Raw genomic sequence first — 27336 nt, forward strand, 5'->3', positions numbered from 1 at the left:
AACTATAAAGGCTGCCATTGGCTGTTTTGACTGGGGTCCCTCTGGATCCAAATACATTGGTGTTTTTAAAAAGCAGCAATTAAAACAGAACATTTAGATTGATTTGACGCCATTAGGGACAAATTGATTGACAAACTTGTGAAAATGTAAAATTATAGAGTAAAGCACTTAGAAAAACAATTGGGATATTTAAAAAAAAAAAAAAAAAAACATGCGAAAACCTGGTTTTCCACCTGTTTCACACAGAACAAATAAGAAAAAATAAGAAACTTAGAAAGATTATCCCGGAAAACCATTTTCAAAGATTCAATTTTTTTTTCTCGCTGGCCTATCAGGGCTTCCGTACATATCTGATAAACATCACATGTGACATATTCCCATTCCTGTCAGTTATCCACTCTGATGCTGAACACCTCACAGCAGGTTTAAATTGGCCGTACACTGAATTCAGAGCGTGCTAATTGCCTGCGTGTGGCTCTCAACATGGTGGGGCTGAGCTTTTAGCTAGCAGCTAATGGAGCTAACGCCACACACATTTGTTGTTGTTTTTGTCAACAACGAACCTAAAAACTCAGATTAAAACTAACAAACAGGAAATGTGACTTCATTCTCCCATCAGGACACTATTGCTCCACTCTATCTTTACACTGTGAATAATAATTTACTGCTAAATCAATGTTCTGAAAGTCAGGTACAGCCTATTTAAAATGCTAATAGTCGCACTGTGGTGCTACAGAGCCCTTAAAAAGAACCCACATGACGTTAGGTGAGCGTCGCAGCCGTGACCAGAAATAGCTCCGACAGTTCATGCATTGAGTCAAACTAGCAGGAGGGTCACGCCACCCCGTCGAAAGCCAGAAGGAAGCTTGGCAATTGGCCGCATTAATTCTAATTACATGTTGACTGAGAGCCGTTGTTTGTTATTTGGTGTGCTGTCACACTGCGTGCCCCGCCGCCTCAGCGCCACCCCAATAAAGATGAAATAGAGTTTGATTGCTGGAGTAATTGCACCTCATTTAGGTAATGTGCCTGCATGGGGCGCTAGAAGCGGAAATTAGATGAACTGTGCTAAGGCAGGCAGACGAAATGACAACAGAGAAGGTCAGGGTTTATTGAAGGAGCGCTAGCTTCACATCGACGGAGAGGAAATATACATTAGACCGCAGATTCTAAATTGAAAACAGCTACAGAGGATAAAGTTTTATTTCCTGTCACTATTCCATCCACCACATTTTATTTAAAGTGAAATGAAGCAATTATATTCTGCTGATGATCCATGGAACCTCCCTCTAGGATTGCTAGAGGCACCCAAACCCCACTTTAGCCATCGCTGTTGTTGAATATGAAATGCAGACACTGAAATCAGCAGCTCAGTTTGCTTTACTGTCTAATCTAAGCTGAGGCACCACCTGGCCTGTCACTTTACCTGCAGGGGCTGTTTTTACTGCAGCTGTGGCCTCGGGGAGAGGAAAGCAGGCTAAGGTTAAAAATGAAAAACTAAATAATGAGTTCCTGAGCAAGGCACTTAGCCCTTAGAATGTATGAAACTTTGTAAAAGTGAACATACTAGCTCACTTTTTTGTGTTTTTTCTAGAAACTTGCCCATATACAAATCCTTAATGCCCTCTCCTGTTTCATCTTCCCCTTTCTTTCCCCCAGGCTGGATGATTGATGCAGACAGCAGGCCAAAGTTCAAGGAGCTGGCTGCTGAGTTCTGCAGAATGGCCCGGGACCCCCAGCGATACCTGGTCATCCAGGTGTGTTGGCCGCAGCAGGCTCGCCGTCAGATCACTCCATAATAAGGCTTATATAATATATAAGTAGCATCTGCCTTCAAATATTTCCATCTTCTGAGATATTTGTGGGTCATACTATCATATAAGCAGCCATGGGGGCGGCTGTGGCTCAGTTGGTAGAGCGGGTTGCCCACCGATCGGAGGGTTGGTGGTTCGATCCCCAACCATGGCAGCCTACATGTCGAAGTATCCTTGAGCAAGATACTGAACCCCAAATTGCTCCCAATGCTGCGCTCATTGGTGTGTGAATGAATTCCCAATGGTGGCAGGTGGCACCATTTAGGGTAGCCTCTGCCACCAGTATGAATGTGTGTTTGAATGGGTGAATGAGTGACTAGAAAATTGCTATATAAGTGCAGGTCCATTTACCATTTACCATTAAAATAAACCCCTTAACATGTTCCCCTCTTTTATAGAGTGGTAGGGGTTAAAGTCTATTTGGGGTTAGAACATTACAATAAAGTTAAGTTTTGGGGTTAATACCAAACGTTTTGCTACTCAAAAGATGACAATCCAGCCAATCTTTCCAGTCATACCCAATTTATGCAATTGCAAGACTTATTAGGGACCCCAGTATGCAAAAATATTCAAATACAATAAGTGAAAATGACACTTCTGTACTACATGAAATAAACTGTGAGGTTTCTGGCCCGAACGACATGGTATTAGCATAAGTCGGGCATGTCTATAAAAGGAAGACTGACCCATCAATGACTCATTGCAACACTAATCACATTAAACTGTTTGCTGTTTAGGGAGATGACCGCATGAAGCTTCCTAGCCCGAACGACAGCAAGTTCTTCCAGAGCCTTCTGGACGAGGAGGACCTGGACGACTTGATGGATGCTGACGAGTATCTGGTGCCTCGAGGGTTCAACATGGTCCCTCCGTCCTACACAACCAGGCCTCGCGTTGACTCCAACCGAGTAAGGACACTGCTTCAGCACACAAAAACATGTGTTTTATGTATTTTTTTTAATCAAAGAAGGCAAAGGCAAGGAAACATGTGCATGAGATCTTCTTTTCAAGTCCATTGATTTATCTTCAGCCTTAACCCTTTGGAGTCTTGGGCTATTTTGTCCACTTTTGAATCCTTTTCATTCTGCCTGTATATACAACTTAAAATGTTTATATTGCCATGTTGGTATCCTTTTTTTAACAGCACAACCTCATCTATATGACCTGATAATTATTTTTTCACTTTGACTTACTGGATCAACATTTTAAACCGCAAAAAGCACACAAAAAAGATCTGATTTTGAAAATGATAGGGTTTTTTTTATGGTGCTGGTCTACCATTATAGTGCATTGTATTGACAGTGTTCCTATATTTTGCCCCAATAGTGTATATTGGATGCAGTGTATACTGTGGAATACTGTATAAACGATTGGGCAATTTAATCCACAATAGTAGTGGATTTACTTTAACTGTTGACGATTAAACAGTTTAATTGCATTGTAATTTAGTTGTGTGATATGTGATAAGTATAAAATGCAAGGTGGTAAATACAACACATAAGACATAAAATGAGGATAACATCTAGTTCTATATTTTTATACTAAATATATTTGACCTTATCTCCGGTTTTACTCGGCATAACATCATCCAACAAAAACTGTCATGGAGTTTCAAGCCAGTATTTTAACAGGAAGTTGACAGCAGGGCTTCCTCTTTACATGAACATGGTCTCACAGGAATCCGTGAAATAGCCACGGATTCGCTTAACTCAAAATCCGTGGAATAGCCACGGAATCACTCAAATTTCCGTGAAACTGACACAGATTTCGCTACAATGCAGGTTAATGACATCATATCCCGTGGCTATTCCATGGATATTTGTTCCTATTGGTTTGTTCCAAGTCACGTGACTTTCAAGGTCCCAGCGGTCAGAACAAAAAACATGGCGGACAGTTCTCTCATTTTTAGTGAAAAAAATCAATATTTTGACTTAGTTTCTGCATAAAAATGGATTTTGATCACATTTCTAGCGAGAAATATATGTTTTATTTTCTAAATATTCACTCAGTGAATGTACATAATCACTTTGTATGTTGGAATAGCCACGGGATATGACTGTCATTAACTTGCATTGTAGCGAAATCCGTGTCAGTTTCACGGAAATTTGAGTGAATCCGTGGCTATTCCACGGATTTTGATTCTCACGGATCTCACGGATTCCTGTGAGACCATGTTGTTTTATATTGTGACGTCATGAGAAAGTTGATCATGCTGGTGTGATCTGTGACTCGAGAGGGTTAAAATGTTCATTTCTCTCCGGTCAAAACTCTCCCTGTCCTCTATAAGTGCTCAAGGTGGTTAAGAACTTCCAATACACTGATGATTTTCCTCTGCTAATGGCTCACCTCCATCATTTCCATCCCTCCGTGTGTGGCTTAAACCTGGGCTCTTTATGCACCAGCTCCCCAGGCCCCAGATTTCATTACTCAGAGCTCCATAAGCAAATAACAGACGCTCTCTTAAAATGCCGGAGCCGTTTACTAATAGACAATGAGCGCAGACTCGGCTGTTTGCTCTGCAGCATGCACCGCGTGGCGCTGGCCCGCGGCTCTGCATCTTATACACCTTTACCCCCGTGACCTACCCGTTTGCCGGCGGCTCTTTGTTCCCTAACGAACACACACCAAAAAACACACACGGTAATCCATCCAGGGTCCTGCGCGTTCAAGGTCAGCACCCCTATCACGAATTGAAACTCCTTTGATTATGCAGTCTACATGCCCACACAGGAAAAATAAGTCATTGTTAAAAAAATCTATCGGCTGGCTGACTTTGCCACAGGAAGTTAGTTATTCAGGTTGCACCGCCGCATTCCGATACAGACGGTTATCTAATCTGGGCTGATTTGCTCTCACGCTCGTACTTGAAAAGAGGAGCGGATAATGACTGGCTTTGAAGAAGGGATGAACAGAGAAGTTTGGAGGAGGGGGAAGTTGATTGCAATGGAGGGAAGACAGTGGGAGTAGGTGAACGGATATAACCTCGGGATGTTTCCTTTCTTTTTTTTCCCTGTTGTGTTTTGTAGCTCTGCTTCCTGTAATTGCCGCTGTAGCGTTAGCAGTTGGCAAGAGTAGCGAGGAGAAGGCCTGGGTTAAATAGCCCACGGCAAGCCAACACAGCACCGCGAGAAGCCCTTTGCTTCACATGTCATGTTTTGTATTTTCTTATGGGGTTTTTTTGTTCTTTTTTGAGGTTCAGGTGCTTGAATCGTAGCTCTGCCTCGCTGCCCTTCACAGTCCCTCAAGGCTGATGACTACACTGTCAGAACTTTGTTGAAGAACAGGCAGCTGTACGGGTTAAAGTCTCACTTCCTTTGCCTCAGGTGCCATAGCAACTGGCTTAAACTGACTCAAACTTTATCATTTTAGCATCAATGTGTTGTGGTTTAATTGAACTGTAGACATCTTTAGTTTGTTAAGTTTTCTTACAGGATCTTTTTCACCCACATTGGCAGAAATAGGCTTCAACAGCGTTAACCCTTTGGAGTTTGGGGCTATTTTGTCGGTTAAGTCTTAAAAAGTGTTCACCATGCCATGTTGGTGTCATTGTTTTCAGCACAACCTCACCTATATGACCTGAATATTATCTTTTTCATTTTGACTTACTGGATCAACATTTTCAACACAAAAAACACACCAAGAACACACACACAATTACAAAAACACACATAAAAAACACTTCTTTTTTTTTTTTTTTTTACAAAAAACCCCACATAAAAACACACTTAAAACACAAAAACACACCGAAAACACATACTTTACAAAAACCACCCAAAAAATGAAAAAAAACAGAAAAACACACAAAAAATGAAAAAAAAAACCCACAGAAAATCACACATAAAATACACAATAATTGACAAATATCACACAAAAAAAACATTAAAGACAAAATATTGCATCAAAAATGCAAAATTTGAAAAACCTCTGCAAAAACACTTGGTCGAAGTGTTTTTTTTTTTTTTACCTTTGCTGAAAAAGGGTTGATGCACTTAATTAGACATGGAAACTTCTAAAAAAAGCTGACAGCAGGGCTCCATGCTGCTTCGTTTTTATGTTGCAATGTCATGAAGAAGTTGCGCCGGTGCTTTCGTGAACTCCAGAGGGTTAAACAATGTTGTTCCAGCTCCTTTAACGGAAAAGAGCTGCACAGTGTCATACACAACATGCATCCCAAGGGTTTAAAACACAGAAACTCAAACCGTTTTTCTTTCCACAATTCATTCTTCACCTCAGAACCAATTTGGCTATCGAGATGGCGCTGCAAACCCCGCGGAGGTTTCCGTGGCAGGGGCCCAAGCCTGCGCGAACCAGGAAGCCACAGGCGGACCAGGTCCGGCCCTGGAGGACCAGCGATGCAATGGGAGCTTGCATAAGAAGAGTCTGAGCCAGGCTGGCGTAGAGGACAATGGGGGCCAGAGGTACAGCGCCGACCCCACCATCTTCTTGGGGGAGAGGGCACCCAGAGGGGACACTGATGAGGATGGATACATGACACCCATGAAGGACAAGAGCTCTTCAGGTAAGTGATGCACAAAACACAGTCAGGTTAATCTTCCAAAACACTTTTAACAAGATTTGAAGAAGCTAAAAGCAAATCCAGATTCTGCAGCCCTGCAAGGTATGACGTCACGATGCAGAACTGCAATTGAGCAGTAACCTTGTTTTTTAGGCGTGCCACGACTTTCTCAGTCTTTTGTTGCCCTTATCCTAACTTTTTTGAAACATGTTGCCGACATCAAATTCAGATGTACAAAAAATCCATAATGCTAGTAAGGTAAAAAAGATTTAATACATTATTTTCGTAGTTATTAATTTGAAATCTTTTGCAGATTCTGTCTTATTTATGTTTTCCACATTTTTTTTTGAATTGCAGTTGTATTGATTTCTTCCCAACCTACAAAACATAGTGGCTTAGAAATAAAAGTTGCACATGGGTTAACTACACTACAATCTTCTGCTGTTCCACAAAGACAGAAACACAATTTAAATGCAAAACAAGTGCATTCTATGTACTACGAATTCTAACCTAGCACACCGTCTCCTGTTCTGTCATCTCTTTGCTCATTCACAGAATAAATACGATCTTTTGTAGTATCTTCTGCCTGTCATTTTGCCTGTTCATTTCATTCCATTGATTAAAATTCCTACCCAGTTTCCGTCAACGGTGTATGTCAGCTACTACAGAGTCATGTTTTTGCTTTGATCATAATTCAGTCCATCAGCCCTGCTCTTGCACTACCGTCTTTGATTTTTGAGCAGCTCGAAATATAACAAAGCCTGCAGCAAAATGCATCTGATGCAATGTCAAGGAGCGGAAGAGTGGGCAAAATCAATAGGTTTCGCACCCCACTATTATAGCGCTTGGAAGCAGTGAAGAGGGGTCATTTGCTGGCATTTTCACCCCCGGCAGATGGAGTTTCCAGTGCCAAAGAACTGTTGGCACGTTGCCCGTCTGGTCCAGAGTGGCTGCCATTATCGCCATTATCATCTCCATCTTCTCCCCTCATTAGCGAGCGATCACTTTCTCTTATTCACTTTCAATTTCCATTTCTTTTGTTTTCTTTGCTCTTTTGATAACTGTGGATCTTTTGTTTGTCTATCTTATTCTCTCGTAAACTCCTTTTCTCTTGTTCTCCACTTTCCCACCCTCCCTTCCTTTTCCGCTCTGTTCTGCAGAATATCTGAATCCCATTGAGGAAAATCCGTTTGTCTCACGACGTAAGAACGGTGAGATCCACGCCTTGGATAACCCAGGCTACCACAGCACACCCAACAGCCAGCCCAAAGGAGAGGATGAGTACATCAACGAGCCCCTTTACCTCAACACCTTCCACAGCCCCGCTGAGTTGGGCCTGGAAGCCCTGAGGAGAAATGGTCTGCCCCTACCCACCCAGCCTCCTTCGTCTATCCCTTCAGGCGCCCACCTCCCGCTGACTATCCAGACCAGCCTGCCCCACTACACCCTCCCCACGGCCCAACCCTCTCCATCTGGCATGCCTTGCCACCACGGCCCACCGACCCACATCCTCCACGCCCACCACACCATCAAACCTGCAGGACAACCTGGCAATCCAGTTGGCGGCCCCGCCAGCCAGAGCCAAACAGGAACTACTGCCCAAGCCCAGCTGTGCCAGTCAGGTGCCCTGTCCACTTCGGCCACCCTTGGGCACGGCAGCCTGCCGGCCTACCAGATCCACGCCACCACGCACCCCGCCAGCATGCTGAAGCACGGACAGACGTCAGGGAAAGTCAGTGGCAAAAAGCTGAAGGTGACCTTTGACAATCCAGAATACTGGCAGCACAGCTTGCCCCCCAAACCATCTAACCAGGCGGCCCCTGATGGCGCCCAAGGTGGTTCCACCAATGCCAAGCTCTTCTATAAGCAGAATGGACACATACGGCCGGCAGTAGCTGAAAACCCTGAATACATGTCGGAGTTTTCTCTGAAATCGGGCACTGTCTTGCCGCCTCCACCCTACCGGCAGCGGAACACTGTGGTCTAAATCGTTCCACTTGACAAACGTTCCTCAATCTGACTCTAGCCTCCAGCAACCCAGACATCCTCTCCGGTTCCACTGTTCCACACAGAGGGGAGCGGCCACAACCAGAGCCCCCCAACTCTTTCCAAACAACGTGCCATCTGCTGTAGACTGTAGCGACATCAGAAGGAGGTGGACCGAACCGAGCCAAGCAAACCCAACTCACGCACCTTCACGGTATCCAATCCAGTCCATTTTCTGTCCTGTAGATAGAGACTGCGCTCCAGAACGTGAAGGTTATGGTAGTTTTTGGCAAAAGACAGACACATGAGTGTCACACAGCAGTGGACGTACCGTGTTGTCCCAGCAAGGTCGACCCCAATGGCGTCAAACAAGATGGATTCGGCTTGGGGGACCTGAACTCACTGCCAACCACTGCGGTGTCAGATTCATGAAACGAACAAGATGTTTTATTATTTTTCCAATATACAGGTCTGAGGATGAACAATACCCTCTTAAGGGTTTCTGAAATAAGCAAACGGAAGGAGCCAATACAGTCTGTTAGATGTCAAGATGTCTTGTTTTGTGAATGACCTTGTGGACTGAGGCAAAACAGCAAACTATGGAGGAAAAAGACTAAAAGGGTATTGTCAGGACTTTTAGTAACATAAAAGACGGAGCACTGAAAGCTGATCAATCATATTAAATCTTTTTGCCTATAGGATTATACCGTATGTTCTCAAAATTCTCCATCAAATATGTGAAAGTCATCTTTTTACTGTAACTGTGATACTGTGATGGCGAGGACTACAGTGATCCCACATTTGTAGTTCGGGCATGGACTTTTTAACTTGCCTGAAAACATACAGGGCAACTGCTGTTTTGTTGTTTTTGGTTGACTGCTGTCTACTTGGAAAAGCTGATAAAAAACAGCCTTTTCCAAGCCAAAGGGGATAAGGGAAAATACACTGTAAGCATTTTTATAAACACTGGTTGCAGTGCTTAGAAGATGGATTTTTATACACAGGTTTTCCCAATCAGACCATAAAGCTAACTAAGATGTGTAAAGGGTGTCTTGCCATAAGAGTGCAGATTCCTATATCTGCTGAATAGTGTTATCCATAAAGCAGCTGAACTCAAAATGGTGATTATAGAGACAGAGAGTACGAGAAAAAGGAGAGAAAACATCTACAGAGAGGGGAGGTAACGTTCATACAAGCCCCCTAATGAAGACCTCAAGGAATGAACAAGACAGCACCAGCAGAGCACAGTAAAACCAGACTTCTTTTGTGTGTATGTGTGTTTATGTCAGTGTGAATGTGTGTGTTCACATATTAGCGAGCCAGTTTTGGCCCCACGGGGATATCTGTGGAAAAAGAGATGCGATCGAAGTCAGTCATGACATGGTCGACAGCTTCAGTACCGCTGCTAACCAACAGTAAACTCAACACCACATCCACCATATCACTGCTGTCAAGTTAACATTTTAATGGCTTGATTGAAAAGCTTATTGAGTGGCCCAACAGCACCAACTGGCACCAAATCTCTGGGACATTTTCATAATTTCAGATGGTCTAGGAACCTGAGGCTTTATCAGGGATCGGGTTAGCTTGTTAGCTTGGTAAATACGAACCACAATTTCTTTAGACCCACTCCCCTCTTACCCCTTTTTCCACCAACATGGGACAGGTTCTGTTCCATGGTTTTCATGTAATTTTGAACCGTTCATAGCATTTCAACCAAAAATGAATTGGTTCGGAGGCTGAGAAGTTGGTTCCTCTAGAACCCCAAAAAAAGCAGGTTTTCCTTGACCTGGAGCTGCAGATGTGCAGCGGTCTCGTTCAGACTTTAATCCGTGCTTGTTCTTCAGATAAAAACATCTGTAGTAACAGAACAAAGGTCACAGGAAACAAGAACCAAAGGCAATTTGTTGCAAGCCTGCAGTAAGGTTTATTTGGTTTGGTCTAAGGTTGGCAAAGAAAGCTGCACAATTTGAAAGTTATTTTTAGAATCAATGGTGCTGTCTGTTGCTCTTTGGCTTCATCAGTTAACAGTGGTTGACTCAATTGTTTTATATTTTGAATTATCTTATTGCCCAGTAGTAGAGCCAACCTGTCAACCTTGTATAAAAAAAACAAATTATAAAATAAAAACACAGTGTTTCCCCAGTCTAACCACATTCAACATAAGCAAAAAAACAACTCATCGGTTGTTCTCACAACCATATATCGACCTATATTTACCTTTATTGTTAAGTCGCGTCCCCTAGTGGTCATAGAAATTATGAAGGGAGCAAAGGAAAAAGTCAGGTGACGTAGTATCAAGAACAAAAAGTCTGTGTAGGGTGGACAAACAAACACAGGACTTTGACCCAGGACACCCAGATATTCGTAACCCGTATGAAACCAACAGTCACTGTCAGTTATGTCACTATACGTATATAGGTTAACTTACCTTGTGTACATAACTGCATTAACTATTGTCATATATGGAAAGCAAATTAACTTATGTACTTAATGAACACAACAAACATTCTTACTTGAATCAACATTTTTGCCTAAACCTAACCAAGTATTTGGTGGCTTTTTCCCTAAACCTCACAAGGTAGTTGTTTTTTTCCTAAACCTCACAAGGTAGTTGTTTTTTCCCTAAACCTCACAAGGTAGTTGTTTTTTTCCTAAACCTCACAAGGTAGTTGTTTTTTTTTCCTAAACCTAACAAGGTAGTTGTTTTTTTTCCTAAACCTAACAAGGTAGTTGTTTTTTTTCCTAAACCTAACAAGGTAGTTGTTTTTTTCCTAAACCTCACAAGGTAGTTGTTTTTTCCCTAAACCTAACAAGGTAGTTGTTTTTTTTCCTGGACCTAACCACTTTTTTTTCATGACTGAATGGCATAATATTTTTACTAGACCAAGACACGTAGTTTCTTTTCCCCTAAACCTAACCACGTATTTCTTTCCATAGACCTAACCGAACTGCAGCTGTTTCACAACCGTATCCATGTATTTAAAACCACAACCATAACGTTAGAGGATGTGCTGATTTGCTCACAATGCAAACTTTCGTCCATAGTGTCAAAGTCCTGCACTTTGTACAGGGCAACAAAACAAATCAGTTTTAAATAAATATCTTACCCATTTTATCTTCTAAATTGTTTTTCGCGGTTGCTTTTCACCTGACACCTAATTACTTTTTCTTATTTTGCTTAATATGCTACAAATATGAAACTGTACAGTCCTCATTGCTTTTTTCTAGTGCAGCTGAACCTTTTCCCAACACTGATTACATAGTCTGGCCGCTGTTTGACGGTGCCTCTGATCTATTAAGACTTAGCGTCTCTTCTCAGCCCAGAGTGACATCATCAAAAGCATCACAGCTGAGTTTTACTCTCTGGATCAGCAATAGAGCACTGATTCCCCCTTTACTCTCAAGAGAATTATTCTCACCCTCACTACTGATGCCTCTGCAGGCAAACTGCCAGTCAATGCTGCTAAAAGCGCTGGTGTTCCAGCTATTATTTCTGCCGCCAAGCCATACAGGAGACCTGTGGGTGGGAAAACACCACAAAGCTTGCCAAACTTCAAAGATCAAGAGGAAAATTGTGTAATGATGGTTTCCCTCAGAGGGCCTCTTGCAAGAATCACGTCTTCGTTCAATCAATACGAACAAAATCGTGTAGTTCCTGAAGCCTAGCAAGTATTTCCAGCCATTATCTGTGGAACATTATTAATAATTATTTGTCATTCTGCTGCGGCAGATTGTTTTCCCAATGTAGGATATTTATTTTGTGTGTTTTAATGCTTCTTCTGTGTGTGATAGCGTTCGTCTGAGTAAGCTGTGTATGTTTGTCTTCCCCATGGAGCACTTTGATCAAACTTGCGGGTAGAAAGACAGGATTTCCACCCTTCGTTACTGAAATATTCAACTTGTTTATCTGGTCGTGTACCACTTGAGTGAAAGTCAGAAGAAGGTGCTGCGGCCAGGAGTTCACGAAGAAAACACATTTTAGGTGGTACTGACCAGCTTCAAGAATGTCCTTGTTTCCAAGCTTTTCTTGCTTCAAACAGTATTTATAATGCTGCTTTGATGATATCATGATTATTTGATGATGGAGTATTTTGTAGTCCCTTTTGGAGCTCTAATTCAATGAAATAGAGACAGCATTTAATATCAATGTGAAATATTTATAGCGTGTTTGAGCTTGTTTATACTGAGCGATGGAAGCGTCTGCCAGATCTGGGTTTCAAGAAGAAGGCAAAAAAAGAAAAACACGATGGTGGTACGAGGAAAAACACACTCTTTGGTTTCTCTCTTGTTTGGCCTAAATTATACTGCAGACCCAGGCAAAATATGTGTTTGAATGAAGAATAGATTAGACTGAAACGCTGATGAGACGACTGGCCTCACATGTTCTCGAGAGTATCCAAGACGCTCTTCGCTTCTAATTGAAAAAGAGTTCATTGGCAGAAAAGGAAGTGAAGTTTGTCAAGTCTTGTTTTTGTCATCCAAAGGCCTTGGTTACCACCATGTGTTCGTGGAAGCAATCATTTCTCCTCTCAACTGACTAATATCTCATTTCTTGTTTCAAACATATTTCGCCTTGACATTGGACTGTGTTACCTGCTGCTATTTGTCTCAGCCCTAAACACTCAAGCGGCTCGTGGCAGTTCAAGAACACACCATGGCAACTGGTGTTTGAGACTGATCACTTTTTTTATTTCTACTTTTTACTCCGAGTTTCCTCCGAGCCAAGGTGCAGAGGCATGTAGCCATGTTGTACTGAAGTGAATCCTTCAATATTTCATCCTCAGCTGTTACTTATCACATAGGCTGCGTTAGAGTCTAATGTATAGTACAATATCTCATTGCATGGTACCCAAAGTGAGTGTTTTACTGCCCTCCACCTTTGTATCTCTTCATTGATGACAGTATTATATTCAAATTACTGCGTGGGAGAATTTTTTTACTGAATTCAGTAGCACAAACTGGTAATCCTTATTTCTGTCATGGGATTTTTGTGTGTGTATAGTACCCTATATAGTCTTTTAATATTGAGTTTTTTTTCCATATTATCAAGGATATTTTTCTTCAAGGAAAAAAAAGACTTGAATCTATATGTTTTTTTTCCACTATTGTGTCGTTTACCACACGCTATTTAACATGTTTGTCATTCAAGCTGCAATTTTCAGTTTTTCGCATCTTAATCGCACAAATCATTCAATTTGTTTCGTGTTTAAATTATCAAATCAGTATAAATGTACAGAATCTTTGGGGTTTCCTCGAAAACTTATCTAACACACTTCAACAACAAATGTGAATAGTATTTTTATAAAGCACTGAAATGGCCGACGTGGTGAATTTGTAAATAAGGAGGCAATGCTTTGAATTTATATGGTCCTCTCTCTTACCGCTGTTTTCTCCTGCTTATAACAACTTGTACAAAAAGAGCCGTACATATTTGCTTTATGTAAGTGTACCTTTTGACTAATGGGAATTTAATTTTCGTGTGCTTGTTGACCCTTTTCTCATGTGAAACTCTTGTGACGCCTTTATTTCCAGAGCTTTGTGGCTGTCCTCATGTAACGTTTCAGTTTAGGTGAACACTGTAAAAGTGGGGATGTTGGGTGGTGGTTGTCGAGGATGCTCAATCCGCCTGGTATCTCTGTTTCGCTTCCCCATGCCTGCCACATTTCATTTGTCACTCAGTAATGAGAACACCCCAGAACAAGCCAACAATACCTTCTTTTCCTCTTTATCTCTCCCTCCTTCTAATTCCCATAACACTGAAACCAGTGTTGCCAACCAACCCAGATAAACTGTGTTACCCTCTCTGCTTACTTTCTACTGGAAATATCACTGAGCCACGTCTGACCCTTTCCTAAAGGCAGAGCACAGCCCTCCAAGTACATCCTGTTTTCAGTTCATTTCTGATTCTTTCTTTTCCTTTTGCATGCTTTTAGAGGAGACACTAAAAAGAAGGCGTTCCTCCTCCTCGCCTAGCTTTCCATACTTCCCCGTGTCCCTTTATCCAACACGGTCACTGCTGACTATCTCTCTGAGTTATTTGAAACCATACCCAAAGCTTTATATCATAGATATACCGTTCCTCATGTTTGTTACATGAATCTGTCAGAAGTATATTTTTAATTTAATATAAATAAAGATTGATTCAGTACATGTTGTGATTGTTTGGTGGTGATTTTGTAACCCTGTTCGAATGTTATCATGTAATTTGACTGGGTGTTATCAGCCTCATATGTGTTAGAAGGGGCCTGCTACACCTACCAATAGGTCCAGAAGGTTGTTAGCACTCCATTAAATGCTTTATTAACCTTTATAATTAGAGGACAATGAAATTAAACAAAATTTGAGTTTGAGTCAATTTTAAATCCTGTAAGTTTCCCAATGTGAGTGCATTCAGTAACAAAAAATAATTATTCCACACCATAATCTTTTTCCTAAAAGTAACCACATCAGGTTTTTTTTCCTAGGCTGACCAGTTTTCCCCTAGACCTGCCATCATTTTTTTCCTAAACTTAACCATGTTTTTCTCCTAGACTTAACCACATTGTTTTTTCTTTCCCTAAACCTAACCATACATGTTTTATACTAAACTTAACCACATTTTTTGTTTTTCCTAGACTTTACCACATATTCTTTCCCTTACTTAACATAGTTTTTCCTGAACCTAACCACATAGTTTTTTCCTAGACCAAACAACATTTTCTTTCTGAAACCTAACCACACATTTTTCCCTAGACGTAAGTTAGTCCCAAGACCTAACCATGTAGTTACTCCCAAGACCTAACCATGTAGTTACTCCCAAGACCTAACCATGTAGTTACTCCCAAGACCTAACCATGTAGTTACTCCCAAGACCTAAGCATGTAGTTACTCCCAAGACCTAACCATGTAGTTACTCCCAAGACCTAACCATGTAGTTACTCCCAAGACCTAACCATGTAGTTAGTCCCAAGACCTAACCATGTAGTTACTCCCAAGACCTAAGCATGTAGTAGGTCCCAAGACCTAACCATGTAGTTAGTCCCAAGACCTAACCATGTAGTTACTCCCAAGACCTAACCATGTAGTTAGTCCCAAGACCTAACCATGTAGTCACTCCCAAGACCTAACCATGTAGTCACTCCCAAGACCTAACCATGTAGTTACTCCCAAGACCTAACCATGTAGTCACTCCCAAGACCTAACCATGTAGTTACTCCCAAGACCTAACCATGTAGTCACTCCCAAGACCTAACCATGTAGTTTGTCCCAAGACCTAACCATGTAGTCACTCCTAAGACCTAACCATGTAGTCACTCCCAAGACCTAACCATGTAGTTACTCCCAAGACCTAAGCATGTAGTTACTCCCAAGACCTAACCATGTAGTTAGTCCCAAGACCTAACCATGTAGTTAGTCCCAAGACCTAACCATGTAGTTACTCCCAAGACCTAACCATGTAGTTAGTCCCAAGACCTAACCATGTAGTTAGTCCCTAGACCTAACCATGTAGTTACTCCCAAGACCTAAGCATGTAGTTAGTCCCAAGACCTAACCATGTAGTTACTCCCAAGACCTAACCATGTAGTTACTCCCAAGACCTAACCGTGTAGTTAGTCCCAAGACCTAACCATGTAGTCACTCCCAAGACCTAACCATGTAGTCACTCCCAAGACCTAACCATGTAGTTACTCCCAAGACCTAAGCATGTAGTTAGTCCCAAGACCTAACCATGTAGTCACTCCCAAGACCTAACCATGTAGTCACTCCCAAGACCTAACCATGTAGTTACTCCCAAGACCTAAGCATGTAGTTACTCCCAAGACCTAACCACGTAGTTAGTCCCAAGACCTAACCATGTAGTCACTCCCAAGACCTAACCATGTAGTCACTCCCAAGACCTAACCATGTAGTTACTCCCAAGACCTAACCACGTAGTTAGTCCCAAGACCTAACCATGTAGTTAGTCCCAAGACCTAACCATGTAGTTTGAGCACATAAACCGAACAAAGCTGGAACAAAACTGTGACCTACCTTTTAATGGGCTGATAACATCTGTCTGCAAATACTAGTAAGTGGAGATGACCCCTTCTGACCCATATGTATGAGGCTATTCACAAATGATAATGGCAATTTAATGGGCTGGTAATATTCGAAACAGGTATATTTTTGTTGTCTGTCTTGCAGCTAAACATTTGGGTTTACTGGTTGAGTTTGAGTTGGTGCAAACACTTTTGCAAGAAAAAAAAAAGTATGGATGTTCTTTCACAAGCTTGCTAGCAAGAGTAAATAAAAAATCCAGCAGAGAAAATTATTCTCAAAGTAAGGCTTTTTTGGAGAATTAAACATGATATTTAAAAAAGAAAAACTTATTTCTTACTGTTAAGCTTTAAAGTATCTAAAAATCAGTAACATCAGGGACTGTAACCAAGGTAGGGATGATGTGTCTGGTTCTAAGACACCTCAGCAGGGGAGCTCTGAAGCCCTGAACCAAGATTCCTTGCTCGACATGCCACCCTGCTGCCCGTAAATAGAGCAGAAAATGAAAGTTGCTCTAATGCTCACTCTCACAGCTTTAATAATAAAATTTAACAGATGGCGTCTTTAATTAAGGCGAGGGAAGCGCTCAAGTTCCAGCGTGCTTATTTTGACCCCACTTCTTTAAGATCAACATTACAGAAGTTGCACTGGAGGCGAGATTCTGCACCGCACCACACTTTCATGCTCAAAAGGACTTGCAGATGAAGACCAGCTGCATCAAAAAGCTCCGCAGTGTTCTCCTAGCCTGCTCCAAAAAGTTCACCTCAAATAGGCTAATGTGTGGATATAACACTTTGCTCTCGTTTTTCTCTTTGCCCCCGTGCTGCGCTTAATCCGCTGTTTACCCAAGTGTTGGTTATGTAAACTGGCGTAGGCAACATCGTTTGCTATGCAGCGCTCCTCCATTGCTGCTGCATTCCCAGGCTTTCATTTCAATCATAAATAATACAAAACTGTCCAATGGCAGAATATGGGCTTTCTGAAGTCACTGCTATTAATACTAATAAGGCGATGGGGTGCTTTAAGTAAACACTGTTTATGAACAGAAATCCCCTCCTTTCTTTTCCTCCTTTTCCCTCTCTCTCTCTCCTCTGTCTATTAGTTTCCTCAGTGTGCTGAGACTGAGACTGCTGAGATTAGTAAGCACATCTAGTTCCACCGTAGTCATTTATGGGGGCTTCTGCAGCACTATTTCCAGTTATTTTCACATGTAGGAACTTAATAAAAATCTATATTAGGTCTGATTAAAAAAAATTGATGCTCCCCATTTTCTATCTAAAGCAGGGGTTTCAAACTCAAATTACCTGGGGGCCGCTGGAGGCAGTATCAAAATGTCCAAAAAAAGACACAATATTACAAAAAAAAGACACAAAATGACAGAAAAAAACACAAAATTACAAAAAGACACAAAATGACCAAATAAGACACAAAATTTAAAAAAAAAGACACAAAATGACTGAAAAAACACTTAATTACTTAAAAAAGACACAAAATGAAAAAAAAAGACAAAAATGACCAAAAAGACACAAAATGACCCAAAAAAAACACAAAATGACCCAAAAAAGACACAAAATGACCAAAAAAAGACACAGAATTACCAGAAAAACACAGAATTACCAAAAAAAGACACAAAATCACCAAGAATGACACAAAATGACCAAAGAAAAGACAAAAAATAACCCAAAAAAGACACAGAATTACCAAAAAAGACACAAAGTGACCAAAAAAGGCACAAAATGACCAAAAGAAAGACAGAATTACCAAAAAAGGACACAAAATAACAAAAAAGACACAAAATGACCAAAAAAGACACACATTTATTTAAAAAAGACACACAATTATCAAAAGGCACAAAATTATTTAAAAAAAGACACAAAATTTTAAAAAAACGAATTAAAGGGACCTTCCACACACAACACGGTACAGTGCCATTCATATAAAACTCAGGTAAGGGCCTCAAAACATCATCACGAGGGCCGCAATTGGCCCGCGGGCCGCGAGTTTGAGACCCCTGGTCTAAAGGGAAATCTAATTGATACTCACTCTTCCTCATGTTGGACTCTTATAATAGACAGATTATCTTGAACATTAAGCACACTTCCCGTCAGGACTGTGCACATTATCACCGCTGTAGACAGCAGAGGGGGAGGTCACTGTTAATCTGGCGGCCGCTGTAGAACCATTTGTCATCGTGTTGCGTCTCCTTCCTCGCTGATGTTCCAGTGAAGCCTGCTGTCGCCGCCAGGAGACGAGGTTCAGCTCCGTCCCGGAGGCCTGTAGCAATTATACTTCCAGCGCCCCGTACACCTGTGACACGGCTCCGTGATGACAGCTCCTCGCCGACACACCGCCGCTGTTTAATTGCAACGTGTCACCTTGACGGTTTTCCCCCACACGGTCTCGCACCAAAGAAACAAGGCGACTGTTTGAAATTGCTTCCACCAGCTTGATGATTCTTTTATATTATAGCCTAGAGTTTGACCAGTGTGTTTAGAGCCGCTGTTATTTATTTTCTCAAGTATTCTCCTCAGGACTCCCTGGAAATAGAATTTAGGCCACAAGACCGACTATAATTCTCCATATAAACTGACATTAAATGTCTTCAAGGGTGTACTTATTTCATGACAAGGAAAACAACCTTAAAATGAAAAATCACCCCACGTAAATTGTTATTGCAAAAAATAAAAGGGGATCATATCAGTGAGGTAATATAGCCGGCCAAGCCTGTTCTGCTTTCAAAATGTGCCAATTAAGAGCAGATTATAGGCTTTTTTTTATTTGAATATCCAGTTTTACAGAAATCATAGTTTTTTTTCATTTATTGCTCTTACTCAGTGGTGAAAGATGTACTTTTACTATAGAAATACGCTCTTACAAGTAAAAGTCCTGAATTCAAAATTTGACATAAGTGCAAAAGTATTAGCATTCAATATACTTCAAGTACCAAAAGTGAATCAGTAAGTTATTATGCAGAATGGTCAATTTGAGAAAAATATATGTCATTTTGAATTACAGTTACTGATACATTAAAATATACAAAACTTTAATATTGCAACTGTTATTTTATATTATATACACGACAATGGGGGTGATGCAATTTAACTTTTTTTTTTTACAGTGTAGGTAAAATACATGCTCAGAATCATTTTTTATTGTCAAGCAGGTTTCCACATACAAGAAATTTGCTGTGGTATTTTACTAACAAACTACTAAAATATAGATATGTTGCGTAAAAAACGGAAGTTATGTTATAAAAAGCGTGATTCCCAAACCGTGAGCCAAGGGAGTTACGTAAAAACGGAAGTTATATAAACAACGGAATTTACGTTAAAAAAAAGGAAGATGAAAACTAATTTATTTCTGTTTTCACACTGGATTTTTTCACGTTGCTTACATTTTTTTTATATACCTCTGTACCTCGCGTTTCATGCATTATGTTTTAACTATACCACTTACGTCACCCCTTTAAGTGGCATAGTTACGTAAAAACGTGATGCACAAAATGTGAGGCACAGAGGTTACGTAAAAAAAAAAGTAAGTTACGTGAAAATCATTTACTTTTGTTTTCACATGGGACACAAACCCCCTGGGTGAAAGTCACCTGACCAATTTCCATCATTTCATTTTTTTTTTTTTAAATTTCCATTTCCATTCCATTTAAATTTCGTGCATCACCTTTTTACATAACTATACCACTTACGGTAGTCACATCACCCCTGTAAGTGGCATAGTTCGCAAAAACCTGATGCATGAAACGTGAAGGACGGAGGTTACGTAAAAAACGTAACTTACAATAACCCATTTAGGCCTAAAACGCCTCGAAAAATGCCTGTAAAACCTCTGGGCGATTTTAAAATAAGCCCCTAAAACCTGAAGTTTTTCTGTTTTCCCTCCGATATAGTCGTCTTCCGCCATGATTTCAGTTCTGGAAAAGTCCCATGATGCATTGCGACACTCCCACATGTATTCTGATGCATTTCATTGGCCAAGAGACAGAAAATAGGTGGAAAAAACTACAAATACTACAAAACGACGTATCCGCTTTCCCGGCTTTAATGGTAGAAAAACGCAACAGCGCCCCGGTTTTAATGGTAGAAATGCGATAATGCTTTCCCGCCTTAAATAGGTTAAAAAAAACGTTTACTTTTGTTTTTCACATTGGACACAAACCTTCTATGTGAAACCTCAAGTTCCGCCATTTAAACTCCCCATGGCACTCAATCATTACTATAACGGCCACTAGAGGGCGTTGGAGGACAGTATTAAACGTATTTTGCTGCCTGAACTAGCGACTTATAGGATCGTTTTTGAGGGGAGACCAGTCTTTGGCTAAGGATCGAGCTAAAAGGTTAATCAGCTTTACTTTTATTTGTTAATATGTTTTTTATTTACTTACAATACTTGCATATAATTGCATAAAAAATCCTTTTTCTATTCATCTGAAATGTGCAGGACTTCAGCTGGCTGACAGTAAGATGCCCTTCATCATGTCAGTGCTAATTTGACATCATTACTCTAACATATCATATTGCTCTTTTTAACTTCTGATGGCATATTTACATTCTAATAACACGGAAAATGCCCCTGGTGTCGCGTAATGTGCAATTAAGTCAGATTGTGTCCATTATGTGGCCTCCATAATGTGGTTAGATATGATGCATAAATCACATTTATCTGCCACCGTGAGGATATATCTCCCTGATAACACACTGAGATCCAGAGCTGGAGCAAGAAGCAGGTTTTCTATCTAAAATCAGGAGTAAAAGAAAATGATTTAGACTTGATGACTTATTTCCAAGAGCATAGAAAGTCTCCACAGGGCTGAGAAATATTGACAGTTGGTGGTGGTTTTAGATTTTAATCTCTTCCTCCTACGTTTAACTGCAGACGGGTCAGAGCCATGATCATTATATCAAATCTGATTGCTGTGACTGAAGCCGAGGTAAATCTGAATGTAGTTTGAGCTGGTTATTAATAATAATGTATACAGAGTGCGTCAGTTCACAGCTGATAAATATTTCAAAGGACTATTTATGGCTTTAGATAAGAAGCCTAGTGAATCACCGAGTCATTAGTATTCATCAACAATCCCATCAAAGCCATGCAGATGCAGTGAATGGTCATTTTGTGCCACAATATTACATATTGCACCTTTTCTAATGCACAGGCTGCAGCCAAGTTATCTAGATTTACACTCTAAGTTAACTTATGTCTAAAAATGTATGTTGACTCAACTGCAATCCTAGAAATTAAATGTTCAGCTCATTTGTATGGAAGCCCAAAGGGGACTTTATTACAATGATAATGTAAGCATCTTCACTGAAGATCTGCCTTGATGAGAGGTTGGCACTTTAATTTACATTTGACACAAAAGAGGGTTTTGATATGTAAATGTAAATTCAATAGACTCAGTGCACCATTTTTCATATTGCATTTGAGTATTGTACAGCAGGTTAAATCTTAACGTCCAATGGTTACAAAATCATATTTTAATTTTGACTTAGATAATGCTTGCACATTTGGAAAATTTGGTTCTATTTTTTATATTGCATTTTCATTTTTTAAATGTGATTTAACATTTGCATAGTGTCCACTGTCAAGTTAAGGTTAAGTCTTTAAAAAATGGAACAGCTTTTCCATTCTTTTACCACCAGGTTCAGGGGGAGATAGAGGTGGTGTACGCCGTCTGAAACAGCCCGAAGATTAATTTGAGCTCTGGTCAGAACTGAGTGTCAAGTTGTTCTAGTCATAAATCAGGAAAAAAATGAATAATAATAGTGCAAAAGGGCTTTGAAAATGATGTTAAAAGTGTATGACGGCCATTTTCATGCTCATATATGTCTTATTAGTTGTTACAGCAATTTTTGTGTTGATACTTTTTGTTACACAGATTGGGTGCTAAATTTAACAATTTTTAACCACTTGAGAATTGTAAAAAAAAAAAAAAAAAAGCTCAGAAATCGGCCCAAAATACAACATTAAGACAACCAAGACCTTGAGGACCACCATTAAAAAAAATAGCTGCGATTTGGTATCAAAACTTGTTGACATTTTGGAGGTTTGGTGTAGATTAGTAATTTTAATGGTTTGTACATCTGTTCCGGAAATTGGTGAGAAAGTCACCTAATTATGAATATACCTAGGAAAGCCATACATCCTTTAGATTGATGCGAATCCAATACTTTTTACGGGCCCACTATGAAGAATAACACATTTTTACATGCATGAGAAAAACAGCATATTAGCATAAACTGGAAAGTCGTGCAGGCCCCATTAGGGTGTAAATATGCTAATAGAACGTCCATACAAGTGTGGAAAAATGCAAGTGCAATCAATTATTGTATTTTCTTTTTTTTTAAACTAATTTATTGTAATAATAAAGACTCCCAGGAGCTTCCATAGATTAATTTCTAAACCTGTCAAACGTGAATGGAACGCTCATTAGTAATTAAAGTACACATTTAGTCAGTAATCGACCATTTGTTGTGGACTTTTTTGGCTGGCAGGAGTGGGTATTTAAATTTAAAAAGTCCAGAAAAGAATGCCAATGGAGTCGACCTTTAATGGCAATCACAGATATCTATCGTTTAATATTGATATGGTACTATTTAAACTTAATATATCCATAATGTAATTTTGAGTAGCATGTCTAAGATATATTATTAGAATATAACATATTAGCATAAACTGGAAAGTCGTGCAGGCTCCATTAGGGTGTAAATATGCTAATAGAACGTCCATACAAGTGTGGGAAAATGCAAATGCAAATTAAATTATTGTATTTTCATTTTATTTTTTTTAACTAATTAATTGTAATAATAAAGTCTCCCAGGAGCTTCCATAGCTTAATTTCTAAACCTGTCAAACATGAATGAAACGGCCATTAGTAATTAAAGTACACATTTCGTCAGTAATCGACCATTTGTTGTGGACTTTTTTTGGCTGGCAGGAGTGAGTATTTAAATTTAAAAAGTCCAGAAAAGAATGTCAATGGAGTCGACCTTTTATGACAACTTGTGAAATTTTACTATTGACTTCTTTTCAAACTCAATTACAGATATCTGTAATTCAATTTTGTCTTTTTAATTTTAATTACTTACAAGGAAAATGTTTATTGTAGATATCTGTAACTTAATAATAACTAGTGAACTTTTACCATTGACTTCTATTTCAACACAATCACAGATATCTATCGTTTAATATTGATGTGGTATTATTCAAACTAGATATGTCCATAATGTAATTTTGAGTAGCATGTCTAAGATATATTATTAGAATATTACATATTAGCATAAACTGGAAAGTCGTGCAGGCTCCATTGGGGTATAACATACGAATGTGGGAACATTTAAATGCAAATTTAATTACTGTATTTTCATTTATTTTTTTAAACTAATTAATTGTAATAATAAAGTCTCCCAGGAGCTTCCATAGCTTAATTTCTAAACCTGTTAAACGTGAATTAAACAGCCATTAGTAATTAAAGTACACATTTCGTCTGTAATTGACCATTTGTTGTGGACTTTTTTTGGCTGGCAGGAGTGGGTATTTAAATTTAAAAAGTCTAGAAAAGAATGCCAATCACAGATATCTATCATTTGATATTGGTATTATTCAAACTAAATATATCCGTAATGTAATTTTGAGTAGCATGTTTAAGATATATTATTAGAATATAACATATTAGCATAAACTGGAAAGTCGTTTTCATTTTATTTTTTAAAACTAATTATTGTAATAATAAAGTCTCCCAGGAGCTTCCATAGCTTAATTTCTAAACCTGTCAAACGTGAATGAAACAGCCATTAGTAATTAAAGTACACATTTCTTTAACACCATTGCAGATGTTGGATCAGCGTTTTTCTACCGTCTCGAGTCAAAACCGGGATTCTCTATCTCCGCGCCTGAGGCTTATACTAAAGTCTGGGAGAGAGACAGACCCACAGAGACCGGTCTGCAGCCAGCCAATGAAGACACTCAGTCCAGCCTGTAGCTGAGGATTACCATGGAGAAGAGGAGGAGGAGGAAAATGAGAAGAGAAGACAACTTCCCGTGAGGCAACTTTTCCACACAGCATAGTAATCAGGGCAGAGAAGGCGGCTGAGGAGGCAGCAGTGTTAGGAGAAGAGAGAAAACAGGCCGAACGGAGGTAAAGGTTGGGCACAACAGCCTGAGGCAGCCTGTCGAGGGCAGAGCGCTGCACAGAATCACCCTGAGAGGGAGAACGGGAGCAGGAGGAACAGAGTGGATGATAACTGGAGCTGCTAAATAACTCGTAACAATGCTGCTGGATGCTCAAATCCATAAAGTGTATATTTTTTAAATTGCATGGCATGTATTTGCGCTTCAGTGTAAAATAAAATATGTGTCTAAAGCTTCATTCTGTGCAAGATTACATAAAGAGACATTTGGCAGCAGTCTCATGCTGAGTCACGCCACAAGCTGTTTGCTCAGAAGATCCATGAGGTTAACATGACATGAATGCACCAATATGGTCCTGGTCCTGGTAATGTGTGGCTTATGGTTGACTACTACTGCACAGCTAAAGGAACATACATGTGGGTCAATGACGTGATCTAACCCAGTGTCAGTTGGTGTAACCACACTGCAAAAAAGCCAATTTGTATTTTCTGGGCTAAAACAGTGATTTCATTTGGTAAAACTTGGAAATATAAATTACTGACATTTAGGGCAATAATGTAAGTTAGCGCAAGCTAGCGGCTAACTGATGTTAGCGGCTAACTGATGCTAGCGGCGAACTGATGCTAGCGGCTAACTGATGCTAGCGGCCCTGCTTGTTACAGCTACAAGAGTAGCCATTAGCGTATCAATGCTAACTCAAAATTGTGGTCACAATATTAGCTGACATTTCATAGCAGCGTTACAATCGTGCCAGAGAAATTCAGAGTTGAGCAAACTCAAAAACAAAACTTAAAATATTTAGTTTAATAGTCCAACTTAAAATTTTATCAAATTTGCCCCAGGTTTCACGTAGACAAATGAAATTTGGTAGGCAGGTGTAACATGTGGAGACGCACCAAAAAGTTTCAAGGACCCTAAAACCAACAGGAAGTCAGCCTGCCTTCTTGAATTGAATTGAGTTTTAATTGAACCTTTTGTGCCATTTCCAGGCGCCATATTTTAACAAACTCCTCCTAGAAACTCCTCCTCCTTTCCTTCAGGATTAATAAAGTTCTATTTTATCTAATCTCTCATCCTAGAGATTTAACCTGATCGACTTCAAATTTGGTCAGTACCATCCAGAGCCGGCCCAAGCCTCCGTGGGGCCCTAAGCAAAATTTGATTTTGGGGCCCTCTACTTCTGCCAATAATATTGATAGTTGATCATTCACACACCTACTATATTCTCATTGCGGCTCTGGCAGTGTTGTTTACATGAATCTATTGTCAGCCTGATATGTCTTTATACATTTAAGGGGGTGGCCCAGTAAATAACATTAATAATAACAATGCAATAATAATACAAATAATACCAGTGAATGATTCAACAGTGAATGAATCAACAAGTTGTAGTGCAAAGGTGCAACAGCAAATAAAATAACTTAGAAATATTAAAATAATAACAAATTCAACTTTACAAAAACAGACAAATCAAATATCGAGCAAAAAACTTAAATATTAATAAACAGTTATCTGAAACAAGGTAACAAAATTGGTTTAAAAAATATATTAAGTTAAATAAGTATGTCTTAAAACTGTGTAAATATGTAACTATGTGCAAAAGCTTTATAAAAAGAAATCAAAATAAACCACCTTAATCCACACAATCCACACTGTTCTTCCCCAATACTCCACCCACTCCTTAAAACCTGTGCTTTCTGGCTTTTCTGGAGGCAAAATCATTTATGACATCACTGTATGAAATCTGGTGGTCAGATGCTCTGATCCACTGTCAATGCGTCTCACGTGATCTCTCAACACAGGATCAAAGCCATGAGTTCCACTTCTTTTAGAAAGTTCCCATTGTTGGCCTGATGTAATGTGTCAACAGATCCCCTTAGCGCCAGGTTCCTTTCTGCGAGTGACTGGATAACGCTGATTAAACGTGTGAGAACATCTCTCCAGCGATTCTTTTCTGCCTCAAGGAGGCAGGCCCATTTCTGTCTCATCAATAGTTTTCCCCTTTGTAAGACGAAAGGCAAATTCCTTCCATTTGACCATGTTGCTGCAATGATCGTCACCATCTTCATGTTGTTTCAGCAGCGCACCTATGTTGACCCAATCCTGTTGTCCCTAGGTTGCCAGTTTTAAGGACTTTTTTGAAAATAATTTGCAGCAAAAGCAATAGACTGCATCTTTGCTTTTTGAATAAGTCAGCCAGCTCCACTTGACCTTTGCCCCATTTATTAACTGTCGATAAGTGTAATGATAATGGAAACTTCGGCCATCATGTCTTTTCGGGAATGAAAAATTCTCCTTAATGGGCACTGGCCCTCTGGTCACCTGCTCAGTCCTTCTGAATCCGAGAGGAAGGAAGGCCACTCGGCTGGGTCAACTGGTGGAGCTGATGATGATTCATCATGCGAATGGGATGTTGTGGTGGAAGTGACCAAAGAAAGACAATGACTAATCAACAAGGACCTATAAGGACATTAATTACAGTTTTGTACATAATTATTAATCTCGGGATGTTCTGCATTACAATGAGTAATTATTAAGGGTGTTTTGCTGTTAACTTACCAGGTAGATCAGCTGTGGTCGCAGATACGGAGGGGACAGTGGGCACAGAGGATCTGTAGATGATGGAGATATTAATGACATGTTTTGACGAAATTTATATAATTCTTACACTTAGAAACGAAATGTATACTGTATGGTGACAGTCTTAATCTCACCTGATGTATTATCCACAGTTGACCTTGAGGATGTGGATGCTGATTCTGTGCCTCCAAAGTACTTAAACAGTAGCCTGGTATACCCAGACTGCCTTGCGCGCTCAAATTTAATTTCGAACCTCCATCCAGTCTGGAAACCATGGCA

General features: G+C 39.9%; 1 protein-coding gene across 3 annotated transcripts in view; it reads left to right on the plus strand.

The window, feature by feature from the left end:
• The window catches only part of LOC131962694 (receptor tyrosine-protein kinase erbB-4-like), a 429169-nt gene extending 404454 nt beyond the window's left edge, over window positions 1–24715 (plus strand). For 2 of the 3 annotated variants that reach the window (XM_059327690.1, XM_059327689.1), the window contains exons 24-27: window positions 1660–1757; window positions 2552–2722; window positions 6048–6333; window positions 7491–10975. In XM_059327690.1, coding sequence (XP_059183673.1) covers window positions 1660–1757; window positions 2552–2722; window positions 6048–6333; window positions 7491–8317 — 1382 coding nt within the window. In that variant the 3' untranslated portion in view covers window positions 8318–10975. Of the gene's footprint in view, window positions 1–1659; window positions 1758–2551; window positions 2723–6047; window positions 6334–7490; window positions 10976–24179 lie in introns of those variants that run through there. The other variant, XM_059327691.1, reaches the window with a different exon arrangement.
• The last annotated feature ends 2621 nt before the right edge of the window (window positions 24716–27336 follow it).

This window comes from Centropristis striata, chromosome 24 (genome assembly GCF_030273125.1).
Source record: "Centropristis striata isolate RG_2023a ecotype Rhode Island chromosome 24, C.striata_1.0, whole genome shotgun sequence".
NCBI lineage: Eukaryota > Metazoa > Chordata > Actinopteri > Perciformes > Serranidae > Centropristis > Centropristis striata.